Consider the following 14528-nt stretch of genomic DNA (forward strand, 5'->3'; position numbering starts at 1 on the left):
AACATTTGAAGTTTTTTAAGTGGCTCCTCCCATACGATGCCTTTCTGGCCGAAGTTTCATTAGCTAATTCTGTTTACTTAATTTGATACGAGTCACAGATAAAATCAAGAAGAGCCTGGATTTTAGTATGAGGTTATGTATCGCTTCAGTATGAGGCCACTAACATACTTTTGGACTTCAGTTTCTGAATCATGCCAACAGAGTTATGGGAATAGGCCTCACACTACCACAAAGTTGGGCTTTACACACTTTTGTTATTGGTGTGTGTTGGGCTTCAGACCACCAATGAATGGTGTGTAAAGGCAATACACACCAGCCCAGTCACCATTGGTTTAGGGGTTGCTAAAGATGCCGTGACAAACACCCATGGGTCACTATCATTTTTGTTGGTGCCAGCACTGTTTAGTACTGTTCACTGATTGGTGAGTATGGATCAAGACACCAATGTTGTAATTGGTGGAGACTATATAATAGTCAACTATTGGAAATAATTAACAAAAACGATCAGAATACCACTATAATTAAAATTGGTGAGTGTTATATTTAATTGTTATTTATATCAACTCACTATTAAAGCAAATGGTGAAAGTCCTATATTTATTTTAATTATAAAATATTAATGCATATTTATTTTGATTTAATCCATTTATTCATTTCTTTTGAAATCGTAAATTCTATTTGGTACTGTTCAACCATTCATTTTAACGATATCTGCATTCCCATGGAGGTTTGTCAATATATTCCAGTAACAATTAATATGAAATTCACAAGCTATATGAAGTACTAACAATCGTGCAAGAAACAAGTTGATAGATATATAGCAACGTGCCCAAGTTTACAGCATATACATCAATTACAAATAGTCATTGTACGTTCAACCTGCTTAAACCTGCATTACAGAGCATCCATGCTAATATACAACCTTCCTATGTTGATCTCAAGTAGAAACAAAATGAACTTGATCACAATTCCTTCACAAAACATATGCATTTCTCTTTTACTTCAGCATCACCAATACTTCCCATTTCAGCAAGCTATATCAGCACCAACAAAACATAAAAGAGAAATGCATAAACTTGAGAAATTCTAACCAACTTATGAGGATTCACAACATAGTAGCTACTGCTGTAGGAAGCTGTGGCCTATAAACCTCATCCAAGCTTTGCATGTTTTGCTGCACAGTGGAAGGAGGGATTGGCACAAGAGGTGTTTCAATTTCCTCAACACTTGATGTTGGGAGGGAGCTGCTGTATGTCCCTATTCCAGATGGAAAACTCAGATTTGTTGGACCACACATTGGGATAATATTATTAGGAGATAACCCTGCAGTGAGTAACCTTTCAAACATAGCTTGTTGCTTCTGCAATTGCATCTCCAGTTGTTTCATTTTATCGGTTGTCGTCATCGCTTGCTTATTCATATCCTCTCTTAGCTTATCTTCTCTCTCTTGGCTCTCTTTCCTAATGCAATCCAATTCCTTCTCATGTTCTTCTCTCAGTGCTTGAACCTGCAATAATTGAGCACTTCCGTTTTCCACCAACACATCACAGGGACATCATGAAGTCGGACTCCTAACCCAAATCCTCTAACTACTCCATATTTCTCCTTTCCAAGCACAGAAGCATACACTTCACTTATCTCAATGTTACTAATGGTTTCAGGAAGCTGATTTGCTCTTTTAGCATCTTTGATGCCACTGATCTTCTGCCTCATATCCATCTAGACAAGACAACCAGATAGTAATTAAACACAGACGCATATATTCTCAATTCGAATTTGTTTCCATTACTCAAAGGCCTATCTGATAGACACTTTCAGTTTATAATCAATAATGTGAGGTCGGTTAATGCATGTGATGAGCCCGATGAGTGCAAACCCAAACCCTCCAAACTGATCCACAATTAACTTCATAGTGCAAAACATGTAAAACTCTGGGCAAATTAATTTTGTTGGATAGAGATCAATCAAAGTATAAATAGGATCATTCCAAACCTCGTAAATAGTATTATGGTGTGTGAGTCTATATATATATACATACAAACACACACACACACATATATATCATAAACTGGACAGATTGAAAAATGTAGTTAACTCACCATTGCTTTCTCTGACTCTTTATCCACAGGCTTCCCATTGGATCGTGTGTGGGTTAGCTCAAACAAGGTGCATCTATTAGGTTCCAGACCTTCATGTTCTCTCTTCTGCAACCAAAGATTATATGAATTAGCACCATCTTGAGTGTTGTATAAGTATTTTCATGTTGTAGACTAGATACAAATGAAGAGGAGGGTCAAGAAAATGTCAACAAAGAAGCAAAGTCAGCCAAATTCATGTGAGGGTACGTTGTTAGTAGTCTGTTAACCAAAACAGAAAGTGGTTTAGCTAGTTAATCACACTAGCTCAGAGCCTAAGAAATAGTTATGTACTCATCTATAAATACAATGTAATGAGACATATGTAATCATCAAGCCTAATCAATACAACTTCGTCTTCTTCCTTCAACCTTTTCTCTCTTCTGCTCTCAATCCCTAACCTCAGATCTACTATATGCACATATATCATTAAATTTTGTTGTATGAATAGCAGTTTATAATATTCTTGTTTATGGACTGCTTACATATTGGTTCCTCACTTGAGCAAACGTTCTTGTTCCTGTTGTGTGGTTCATTCGTTTCTTTGCACGATTGCCCTTGTTTGCAATTGTTCGGCGCTGCATCAGTACAAACAATCAATTGTCATGCATATAGGATCACATCAATACGGTAACCCAACTATATCATTGAGCACTTAGTTTCCATATAGGTCATACATATATAGTGTCGATGATACATGCACAATCCCAGTCTTTAGTTTTCTTTCTTGACCTGACACAGTAATCCCAGTTCCCACACAACTTATTTTGGCTCCTATATGTGAAACTCTCCTCGGTACTTTCCATTCCACTTATATAGCTGTCATGCCCTAACCTACGTAAAAATAACATTTTTCCTCCTTGTACTCTTAGCTTTTAAACCGAAAGAACTATACAGTACTATATACGCAAGTTTCATGTAACTACAAACTATGTATAAACCTGTGTATGTACATGCAGGTAGTGTTTCATGTGTAAATACATATATATATATGGCATATTAAAGAGTCAAATACCTGTCCCTTTGGCGTCTCCCAATAGTTAACGAGTTTGGCCCATTGAGTATTGTTTACCCTTTTATCACCACAATGGAAACGCTCCTCAGTTCTCCAGTTTGGAGCATACCAAACCTGTCGAAGTGTTGCTTTGTAGTGCTTCCAGCGATCATTCAATTTTCTCTCCGTTGTATATCGTATCTTCCTGATTTTCTTTCTAGTATCCGGATCAGACCAATCAATGGTTCTCTAGTGGTACAAATAAGTGTTACATGAAAATATGCGAAATACGTTAATTCCCAACTACTGCAATAAGGTATTAGCATATACAAAAAATTGAGTTTACGAAATGAATTACCAGCTTAGATTTTACCTTTATCCTGGACCAAGCCTCATCTAGAACTTTGCTTTTCCTAAACTCGCGCCAGTCCAAAACATCTAGACCAAAAAGAGTGTGGTCTTTCACCATTTGACCCAAATGACGTTGCCACCTTGCAACTGTTAGTTCTGGTTCCACTGCTTGACCATGATTGTTAAATTTCATGATCTCAAGAGAACCTCTTCTTCCCCAATTTGGCTTGTTCTTTCCTCGTGGTCTGTTCACTGTATTACCATCCTCATCTTCAGAATCTGTGTCATGTATAGCTTCAGTCACAAAATACTCCATATCATTGTGCACATCGTTGATGGTAGTTTGTTGAGTTTCCTCATATGAGAGACCCATCTCTATGGCATTGCCATCATCTTCAGCATCAACTTCCATGTATGCATCCATCTACGAAGCTCATCAACATGTACAAGTATGTTAGTACTCATTACAACCATGAACTTGTAAACTGAATTAACAAATACAGACCAAGTATATTACAAGTATCATTTTCAAGAACACACTGTACTCATATATTTAATTATCATAACCTGAGCAACAACAACAAAAACAATAGATGAACACTCATTTCCCAAATTAACATGTATCTTACAGAAGCAACCTTGAAGAACCAAAATGCCAGAAATGTATTATCACTTTGAACAGACATTTAAAAAGTAACATGCATTAGTTTCTAGACTTTGGTACTTTTTTTATTAGTCACAAGCTATATACCTCTGCTGCTTGAGCAGCTTCCACCAATTCCTAGGTATCTCCAATAAAATGTTTGAACTGGTAGTCTGGTACTTGTCTCTTTCTTCTGCAAACCATAAACTCAGTATGAAAGCCTGTTTACATATTCTATTAGAAGATAAGTAAAGCCACAGTGACCAATTAATCAAAATAAGTGATGTTTTTGGGAGGCAATCTCATAACTTTTGCCGCTCAACCTTTACGGTAATAATTCAAATATCTAATCTCCTACTGTATCTGTGGTCCTTTAATGGACACATGTAAAATGCTAATTAGCTATGGTTATACACAGAGCACATGCAACAAAATACAGTTAAGATGCACATCTTTAACTTCAAAGAATAAATGGGATATTCAATTTCATTGCTACGTTTTTATATTGTTATGCTGACCATTATTCTTGTTCCTGTTGATATCTATCTTTGATACCAAGCCAAAAGATAAGATTCCTTCCCTTTATCAGATGTTTGTCATGAACTTGACATATAGCAGATATTCCTTCATTTTGATTTCAACATGTGTCCATTATCTTTATTAGGCCTTATGATTTCAACATCTGTCCACTATTAAAAATGGACTTTCCCTTCCAAATAGAAGTGATTTGCAGGCTATATACGATCTTTCTGCATAATTTGAGTCTTGCAAGTTCTTACACCAAGATATCCACCATGGCATCTACAAGAGAGCCTTTATCAGAAGCAGCAAAGGCAAGGTTAAGACGTCATTTGGATTTTGATCAATATGGAGAAACTACCGGCAACGATGCAATTCGTAACACGATGCTCAATCTTATGTATCCACTCGTATTCCAACCAGGTGTTGCTCGGAATGTTCCGATCGTAAATGAAGCAGCACATTCTGATCTAAGGATCAACATCAATGAGCCTCACAACTTTGGTACTTTCAATGGCAATGTTGCGCCTACGGACGCTACAATTACTGGTAAGACAGAAGTTTTATATGATGTTCCTGACACTCCTGAGGATGTCAGAAAAGGTAGAAATACATGTGAGCATAGCCGAATCTATCGTAGGCCAAGGCCTCTTGTGAATCCAGGTGAATCAAAATTCCCTAAATCACATCCGAGGACCATATGAAGAAGAGATGAGAGTATTTTGTTGGAGTATTAAGACACATATGGTACTACAGAAATGGACCTGTTGCTACTGGGTTTTCTTCCAATTTCAAGTGGCAGCTAATAGAGATTTTCTTGCATTGCAAATGCATGTTTCTGATTTTCAACTGCTCATGACAATTGGTTATTTCATTATGATGTACTGTTTCGGCTTCTGTAGTTTTCCATGTTGTGATCATGTCTAATATAGTTGTTTATTTACCTACATGTTAAATATTATGATTTTCATGATTCTGCAATACTTGCACAGATTACAATATAGTTAAGTTTGGTGCCAAGATAAACATGCCTAATCATATGAGCAAGTTGTGATACATAAAAAAAACAAACAAAACCAGATATATCACATGATCGAATAAGGTTTAGGTAGTCTTTTAAAAACAAATAAGTACCTTATGATAATAATGCTGCTGCCTATTAACAATAAAGTGGCTCACAACAACTGTGAAGACTATCCACCCATTATTGCATACGCAACAAAACGCACAAACTTGTGCATCCCAAGAGCTTTCAGTTCACTAAACTTAAATTCCTTGTCACAAGTATCCTACAATTAAGATAATGTCACAATTAAAACCACTGCAGATCGAAATGTAATCACTATATAGGATGTTAGTAATGCAAGCCTAACCTTAGATTGCAGTGCTGCTGTATTCAATTCCATCATTACCCATCTAAGTTACTGTCGGCCACATCCTCTTCATTGTGCTCAACTGCTTCATCAAAGATCCCTCTCCGCTGAGGTATAATTCCATCTACATCAGTTCGTACGACCTCCTCATACACATCCAAACTTGCATCATCCATGTTTTGGGGTGCACATGGCTCATCATGGACAACCTCCACAAGATCATATAGATCACGAGGTTTGGTTCTATTTGCTACATGCCATTCAATTTCAATGGGATCCTGAACATAAAATACTTGTTCTGCTTGAGATGCAAGTATGAGTGTGTCACCACCCTGTAGAAGTTTATTGAAGTTAACCAATATAAATCCATACAGGTCAATCTTCAATCCTGCAGAGTTTCCTTCGCTGTTAACCCAATCACAATCAAACAATACGATCTTTCTATCATTTTCATAATCCAGCTCAATGATATCCTTTACGATTCCATAATAGTCTTGGATTCCATCATTCGGATTATTGTCATGCCTAGAAGAGTAGCTGATTCTTGTTGATCGTACAAAAACACCACTGTTCTGGTTTTTCTTTTTCTTGTCAATCCGGTGTATCCGGAATCTAAAACCATTGATGACAAAATTTTTGTGCTTCGTACACCAGGGGTTTGGACCCCTAGCCAAAGCATATAAATCCTCATGCACATTGTTATCTGGCACCATGTTCAGCTGCATAACCTGATATGGAAATGCATACATCAATTACACAACATTAATATGATTGAGCAAGAACATTTATAAACAAACAGATGCTAGATATGAATTAACCAAAAAAAACAAATAACAAATTGAATAAATAATTATGGAACTGATCATTAGATAGAAAGGGGCTGCCTACATGTTGCTTGAACCAAGCTGGAAAATTGTTGTGAGATGCTTGGTCACACTGATAGAGTGTTCGTTTTCCTTTCCTTCTTCGGGCATTTCGGACAAATTTACTACCATAATTAAAACATTGATAAGTACCATAATTAATACATTGATAAGAACTTGGTCCCAGATTTGCACGAAAGCATTGTTAGAGGCCTCTGATTGAATAAATAATGAGGTTATGAGATAAGAGCTGATTAGTAGACTAACCTACCCAATTAAAACATGTAAAATTGCATTTCCAGTTAACTAGCAGATTGGTGTGTTTCCTTCTAAACAGGATCAGGTTTAGAAAACAAAGAAGGCTTCTGCCATTTAAATACAGACGTTTCTTACACTGCTAAACAGAAGACATAGCTTGGAGTAAATATAATTAAATTTTAGTCACATGGTTACTATACAATCTGCTAGTTTAGAACCCATCCGGCATCAAATGCATTTAGCAACATATCATAATAATTACCATGTATATGATCATCAGTTGCTCAATGAAAAGACCATACCATATTAAATACTCTGGAACTTTCAATGGGAAATCAAAAGCATAAAGATCAGATATCTCAAATCATCCTCAAAGTTGCAGCACCGAAAACCTCTAACCCTGATTATATTCTAAAACGTAAATACTCACCAGATCGAGCATAACTAAAAAGTTTGGCATTATCAATTCGTAACAAGAGTACCCAATTTAAAAATCAGCAATTCAAGTACATTCACAAGATATCAAGCACCCAATATAAACCTTTAATAATACCAAACTTATTTTCAGTCATATCAGTGACAAAAATGATATAATGAAAAGAAAATATTGCAGAGAAGTGTCTCTAGGGACCTGAAATTTTCAGCATATTTACCCTGCACCATACCGACAAAAGTCCTCCTTCTGAAACACAATTTGCATTCCGAATCTCACAGCAACCAAAAAAAATACATATATATTGAAGAGTAGAGATGCATCAGTGTTATAGCAGGAGCAATTACCTTAAGTAGGGCTTCACCTCAGGGCAATTAAGCAGCACATACTTGTTCAAGCGCTCCCATTCCTTATAATCCATGTTTACTAATTTTCCGTTACTTTTAAGTGGATGGCCGATGTTCAGAAATATTGGAAAGCCACCAGGAAAGTCACGAAAATTACCATCAGCATTTCGACCGGGGCGAGTGAGACGAGTGTCAACATCTTCTAGGTACATGGAACAAAAAGATAAGCACTCTTGGGCTATGTATCCTTCTGCAATTGAGCCTTCAGGTCGACTTTTATTACGGACATGGTCCTTTAGATCTCCCAAATACCTTCGATGCAACAAAAGATCACTTATAATATTAGATAGTCCTAATACACATCAATGTATTACTGAGCTTAAAGAGTGGCTCGTCCAAATAACTCTATGCAATGCAAAGGTTGATTTAATCCATTTAACTAGCAGAGGCATAAATTCAAATAATTATAGTAATCACTACAATTAACATGTTATTTACAGTAATTACTACAATTGACATGCTTACTTAAAACAAAAATTATATTTAAGAAAAAAAACTAACACACCTCTCAAACGGCCACATTGATCGATAGTGGACAGGTCCAGCAAGTGCGGCTTCTTCTGCCAAGTGGACAGTCAAATGTACCATCACATCGAAGAAAGATGGTGGAAATATTTTCTCCATTTGGCAAAGGGTAAGGACAATGCGTGGTTTCAACTGTGAAAATTCCTCACTTGTTTGATTGTTTGCATATAGATGACGAAAATATGAACTCAACTCCAACAATACCATGCACACTTGTTTTGGAAGAACCTGGCGAATAGCTATCACCAACAAATGCTGCATTATGACATGATAATCATGGCTCTTCATGCCAACGAAATTTCATTTCCTTCACTTGCACACAATTAGATAGATTAGAGGAGTGGCCATCAGGGGCCCTAACTGAATGTAAAACCTCACACATCATAGTCTTCTCTGGATTGGCCAATGTAAAAAGGGTAGGGGGCAGATATGTTTTAGAACCTCGGCGCTCAGGGTGTAGGTTAGGCCAGATGTTCAGTTCCTCCAAATCTGCACGTGCTTTGATAGTATCTTTATTTTTTCCATCAATCCCTAATAGTGTTCCAACAATGCTCTCACAAACATTTTTTTCTATATGCATCACGTCTAAATTGTGACGGAGAAGCAAATCTTTCCAATATGGCAACTGGTAAAAGATACTCTTTTTTTTCCATTGTCCAGAATAGGCAGCTGGTGTCCCTTTCTTCTTTCGAGCCGATCGAACGTTAGTCCCTTTACCAAACTTGAATTGCAAGCTAGACAATTGGATGAGGGATTCGTGAACTGAAAGTGGAATAGGAGCAGTTCTGTGTTCCTCTTTTCCATTAAAAGGTCGTCGTTGAGTTCGCCACCGATGGTTGATTGGAAGGAAACGACGATGTCCCATGTAGCATATCTTTTGACTGTGCTTTAACCGAAATGAGCTAGAGTCATCACCACAATTTGGGCAAGCCTTGTATCCCTTTGTGCTCCAACCTGATAGATTAGCATATGCCGGAAAATCATTTATTGTCCACAAAAGTGCTGCTCTCATGGTGAAACTTTCTTTTGCATGCACATCATACGTTTCTATGCCAACTTCCCATAAAGATTTGAGTTCATCAATCAAAGGAGCCAAATACACATCAATGTCATTGCCGGGAGCCTTTGGACCTGGAATTATAAGTGACAACAGCATGTATGGCTTCTTCATGCACAACCAAGGAGGGAGATTGTAAATGGCTATCACAACCGGCCAAGTGCTATGGGACAAGCTCATCTGCCCGAAAGGATTGAAACCATCGCTTGCTAAACCCAAGCGAACATTACGCATATCTCTTGCGAAAGAGGGATGTAATCTGTCCAGCTCTTTCCAAGCGGGAGAATCTGCTGGGTGTCTCATTAACCCATCTTTTGGTCTTTCAGTGCCATGCCACGACATAAACTTAGATGTTACCCTCGACATATAAAGGCGCTGAAGACGTGGTATAATTGGGAAGTACCTCAATATTTTGGCTGAAACTTTCCTAGTCTGGTTATTGTCATCAATTGTATCTACTAGATACCTGCTTTCTCCACATGAGGGACAATACTCAAGATTCGCCGTATCTTTCCAGTAGAGAATGCAGTCATTTGGACACGCATCAATCTTCTGATAAGTTAAACCAAGACCAGTGATTAACTTCTTTGTTTGATACAAACTACAAGGTAATGTCTCACCATCTGGAAGTATGCTTTTAATCAACTTTAAGTTGAGGGACAAAGACTTATCCGACGACCCTGTAATGCACTTGATCTGGTACAAGCGGACAAGGAATTCCAGTTTTGCCCATTTTAGTACAACCTGGGTACAAACTGATGTTAGCCTCTTCAATCAAATTGTAAAATCTCTCTGCATCTGATGGTCTCACATTAGTGTGTGAACCGTCCTCACCAACATACGGTGAATGACAAGGACTGTTGGTGGCAAATACATCAGTCAACATATGAAGCATGTCTAAAGGTTCATCTTGGACCTCATATTCTTGTTCCATCTCATCAACGAATACAGGCTCTGGTAGAGCCTCACCATGATCAACCCACAACATATCCTCATAAACAGGATCCATACCATCCACCTTCAAGTGCTCCTTCACCGTAGCAGGACTAAATGAATCCCGGTTGCAACAAAGTCGACATGGACACTTGATCAGCCCATCTCGTCCAGCAACGCGCAATGAGTGTTGAACAAAATTATGCATACCAACAAGATATTCAGTGCTACACCTATTCAGCTTTACCCAGGTTTTATCCATTGTAACTACAAAATTAAAAAATTAAAAAAAAGAAACTCAAATCAGTAAAAGAAAGGTAGAAGTCTATATAGAACAGAGAGATAAAGAATAGATTAGGAGAGGGAATTGTGAATTCAATTCGGGGGAGATAATCAATCAAGTACTATTCTTTATTTATAACCCAGTAGTTGGCACTTCCTATCTTCCAACTACCGTGTAATTGGGAAGGAATTTCAAGAACGGTGAAGGATTATATGCCCATCGATACAGACAGGAATATGAAAGAAAGTTGTGATTCATGTACATACCTTTTGAATCGTGAAAAGTTGAGGAGCCGATTTTGGGTTATTCAATGTCACTCTTCACTCTTCCAAATGATCGAGTCAATTGATCGAGAAGGACAAAACATGTAGAAAAGGCGGGAAGAACCGGCTAACTGGCGGTAAGAAGAAGATGTAATTTGGGGGTGTCATCTGGGATTCTGGGTTGGAAGGCTTATACGGCTTATTTGAGATTTCCAGCCACGTCTCCTAAGACATCTCACCATCTTTAATTAAGGAGTGCACCACAATATAATTTTTTAATGATATTTTATTACAAAATATTATTGCTTAACAAAAGTTATTACAAAAAAATTATAAACAATTAACCCTCACCTTTCAAGCTAATGGTGACTTTCAAAGCACACCAATAAATTCTCATTTGTGGGTCATTAACCTATTTAATATCAACAAACACAAGTATTGGAAACAGTTGTTGAGTGCTGCCACCATTCTTGGAAAAGTGGGGAAAAAATGGTATCTAAAGGCCATATTTGTGGTAGTGTCAGTAAGGTAAAGCCAACTTCATATTAAAAAGCATTTCTATATTTTCTTCTTCTCTGCATCATATGAACACAAAATGTGCTTATACTGCCATCCACAATCCTAATTCAAGTATTTACATGTCAAATAATACTGACATGAGTATTGTATAAAATGTCGGGACCTGGATCTGTTTTAAACCTGTCTAGGACAAGCTACATTTCACATTACATTTTTCTGTGACTGAAAATTGTGTCCAGCAAATTTGACCAATGCAAATGCTCACAGTGTTTTTGTTGCATATAGGGGATTTTTTTTTCCATGGTTGATCTATAGAATTAGCAATTTCTCTCATGGTATTTCTTACCATGATCATGCCCGCATCATTGTTCTCTACTAGAAGCTTTTAGGAATTTCCATCCATTAATTCATCTCTTTTATCTGTTTTCTTTTCTCCTCCTACCTTACTACTAACCAAATAACAGGGTAATACATTCATTATAAGAATAGAAAACTTAACATTCATTATAAGAATAGAAAACTAAGAGTCGGACTAGCTTTTGCCATATAGCTATATGGCAAAAGCTAGTCCGACTCTTAGTTTTTCAAAATCTTCTCAAGAAAGTCGAACTATGCATCGTAAGGAGTTATTGTGTTGATTTAGAGTTTTGTAGGCAGATTCTTGCATTTGTGCAACAGCTAACATGTGTATTTATTATATGTCAATAGTGCGAGTACAATCAGATGCATCTTGATAAAGTAATCTGGGGTTCACATTCAAAACCAATTGGCAATGGATGGAGTGGCCCAAACTCTTATAAACTCATAGGCAAGGTCCAATTTTTCCTATATGAGATGTATATATTCTCAACACGCCCCCGCAAGTGTGGCGAATTTTCAAGCCATACACGTGGACAACTTGGGTGACGTGGAGCCCGTGTGGCCGTTAGGCATGCACACGTGGGTAACCCACTCTGATACCATGATAAAGTAATCTGGGGTTCACATCCAAAACCAATTGACAATGGATGGAGTGGCCCAAACCTTTAGAGCAAGTGCAGCGGTGTGGTTTTGCCCAGCTGCCATGTTATTTTGATGATGTGTTGACCGGCTAGAATGAAAAAATTGCTTCCACTGGGCCAAGCTTGACCAGCCAAGCTTTGGTTTTGCATGACCCAGGCCAAAAAAAAGGGCAAGCCCGTGACTATTTTCCTACCCAGTCAAGTTTGCTGCCAGCTCGGCCCGAGCTCCCCACATGGCTGACGTCAGCCACTGACGCCCAGAGAGAGACGCGAAGGAGGAGAGCGTGGAACACACGCAAGAAGCAGCTGAAGCCGCAACGCGTGTGCGGCAGTTTTTTGTCGCGTAGCGACAGAAAAGGGGTCGGGGCTTGGACACGTGTACAGGAGCTGTTGGCTGAACAGAATTTTTGAATCCAACGGTCCTTTAATCTGGGTCGTTGGTTTCAATTAAGAAGAGGATCCAACGACAAACAATTAATATGTATTTATGGGGTTTTAACGGTAAGAAAAAAAATTGTAAAAATTTCTCTATAAATACTTACAATTTTTTCTACTATCTCACACCCAAAAAAATTGTTTTCAATGAACAGTTAAAAAATAAAATAATGAACAGTATTGACTGGTCAAGAAACTGAACGGGTGGAAACCCATGTCCAGTGGCAGTGAATAGTTTCTTGACTGGTCGACCCCTCGACTTTTCGACCTTGACATTTCTTGACTACGGGTGAACTTGCTCTTATAAACTCATAGGCAAGGTCCTATTTTTCTTATGTGAGATGTATATATTCTCAACACATCTGACTATTTTCTTGCGATGGAGTATCAGATTAGCGATTGAGTATAATGGCTTTGAAACTGTGGTTGTTGGAGGAACTTGACATTTAATCGTGCATTGGTATCTCACATGAAGCTATATAAAAGTAGTTGGGCACTCTTGCTCAGTGAGTTTTCTTTTTTGATTTTGGTTTCGTTTCTGATACTTTTTGTTAGAAAGGAACTGAACTTCATCCTTTTTGTATGAAACTGAACTTTATTTAATTACTGTTAGTTGTTAGTTCAGTTAGAAAGAAAGCATTTGATACGACTTGAATCTGCCTGCAGCAAAGCGTGGGATCTCTAACTAGTGAGTACTATAGTCTAAATTGAACAAGTGAAGGATCGGATGTGCAGCTTTAGTAGATGCTTTGGCTCTAACATGCCCCATCATGTAAGCAAAAACAAAAAAAAGACCGAAGCACTTGCCAGCTAGCTAGGATCCCTCAAGCTCTGCCTTGTAGTGAGGGGAACTCTTTTTGTTTGTTCTCTTACTTAATTATTCAACCTTTGGCAATACTTCCACTTCTGTCTTCATCTTGTGGTTCGTTTTCTTCCCTCATTATATGTGTGTGCATTTGTGTGTTGGGTATCGGCCTACCTGTTGATTCTGTTCCACATCTATATAGCTGTGTGATGGATATTCTCAAGTTAATCATTAACAAAGACACCACATACGAAAGAGCGAGATTAAATATCTCAATTTAATCAGCTATAGGTGAATCCTCAAAGTTTATTTTAATCAGCTATCTAGATTCACCTAGCTAGTGATCGACTAAGAATTCATGCAAAATTGTTTTTATTATTACTGTTGCCCTAGTATTGAAATTGATCAAATTAAGTTAATCCCTTTACAATGTTGAATCCCTGTGCATGTTCTTTGTGACTTTGTTCCTAATTTTCTGAAGCTTTATGTTTGGATTGTAGCAATAATGAGTTTGAGACTTTGAGAACTGGCATACTATCTAATTAATGTCCCATGGGATAGAAAGAAATCTATCTTCTAATGCATGATATATAGAGCCACCTGATGATCAATCTGAGAAAATTAAGTTTTTTGAACATAGACGTGACGAAGAAGAGTTTCTAATGAGCGGACATTTAAAATGAAGACTTCATGAACACTTTGTAATCAACGGTTTTGAGATCCACTTTTTA

The 14528-nt window shown here is 37.6% G+C and overlaps 3 protein-coding genes across 5 annotated transcripts; all 3 read right to left on the reverse strand.

Moving 5' to 3' along the window:
- Positions 1-790: 790 nt before the first annotated feature.
- On the reverse strand, positions 791-5915 carry LOC133736696 (uncharacterized). Of its 2 annotated transcripts, XM_062164290.1 has the most exons (7): positions 5777-5831; positions 4232-4316; positions 3503-3904; positions 3151-3378; positions 2621-2713; positions 2100-2204; positions 791-1719 (listed from the first exon to the last, which is right to left on the reverse strand). In XM_062164290.1, exons 3-7 carry the CDS (start codon positions 3902-3904, stop codon positions 1495-1497), a joined length of 1053 nt encoding a protein of 350 aa, XP_062020274.1. In that variant the 5' UTR covers positions 4232-4316; positions 5777-5831; the 3' UTR covers positions 791-1494. The 2 variants fall into 2 exon arrangements, with proteins under 2 accessions (XP_062020274.1, XP_062020275.1); XM_062164291.1 differs by lacking the exon at positions 4232-4316 and having other exon boundaries at positions 5777-5915.
- On the reverse strand, positions 5777-11274 carry LOC133736695 (uncharacterized). Of its 2 annotated transcripts, XM_062164289.1 has the most exons (7): positions 11041-11274; positions 8482-10758; positions 8074-8228; positions 7917-7995; positions 6904-7003; positions 6016-6743; positions 5777-5931 (listed from the first exon to the last, which is right to left on the reverse strand). In XM_062164289.1, exons 2-6 carry the CDS (start codon positions 8787-8789, stop codon positions 6051-6053), a joined length of 1335 nt encoding a protein of 444 aa, XP_062020273.1. In that variant the 5' UTR covers positions 8790-10758; positions 11041-11274; the 3' UTR covers positions 5777-5931; positions 6016-6050. The 2 variants fall into 2 exon arrangements, with proteins under 2 accessions (XP_062020273.1, XP_062020272.1); XM_062164288.1 differs by having other exon boundaries at positions 7917-8228; positions 11041-11273.
- On the reverse strand, positions 8811-10753 carry LOC133737149 (uncharacterized). The gene is made up of 3 exons (XM_062164765.1): positions 10303-10753; positions 8943-10181; positions 8811-8857 (listed from the first exon to the last, which is right to left on the reverse strand). The coding sequence occupies exons 1-3, from the start codon at positions 10751-10753 to the stop codon at positions 8811-8813; spliced, it is 1737 nt and encodes a 578-aa protein (XP_062020749.1).
- Positions 11275-14528: the final 3254 nt, after the last annotated feature.

The sequence above is a fragment of the Rosa rugosa genome, chromosome 3 (genome assembly GCF_958449725.1).
Source record: "Rosa rugosa chromosome 3, drRosRugo1.1, whole genome shotgun sequence".
In the NCBI taxonomy this organism is placed as follows: domain Eukaryota; kingdom Viridiplantae; phylum Streptophyta; class Magnoliopsida; order Rosales; family Rosaceae; genus Rosa; species Rosa rugosa.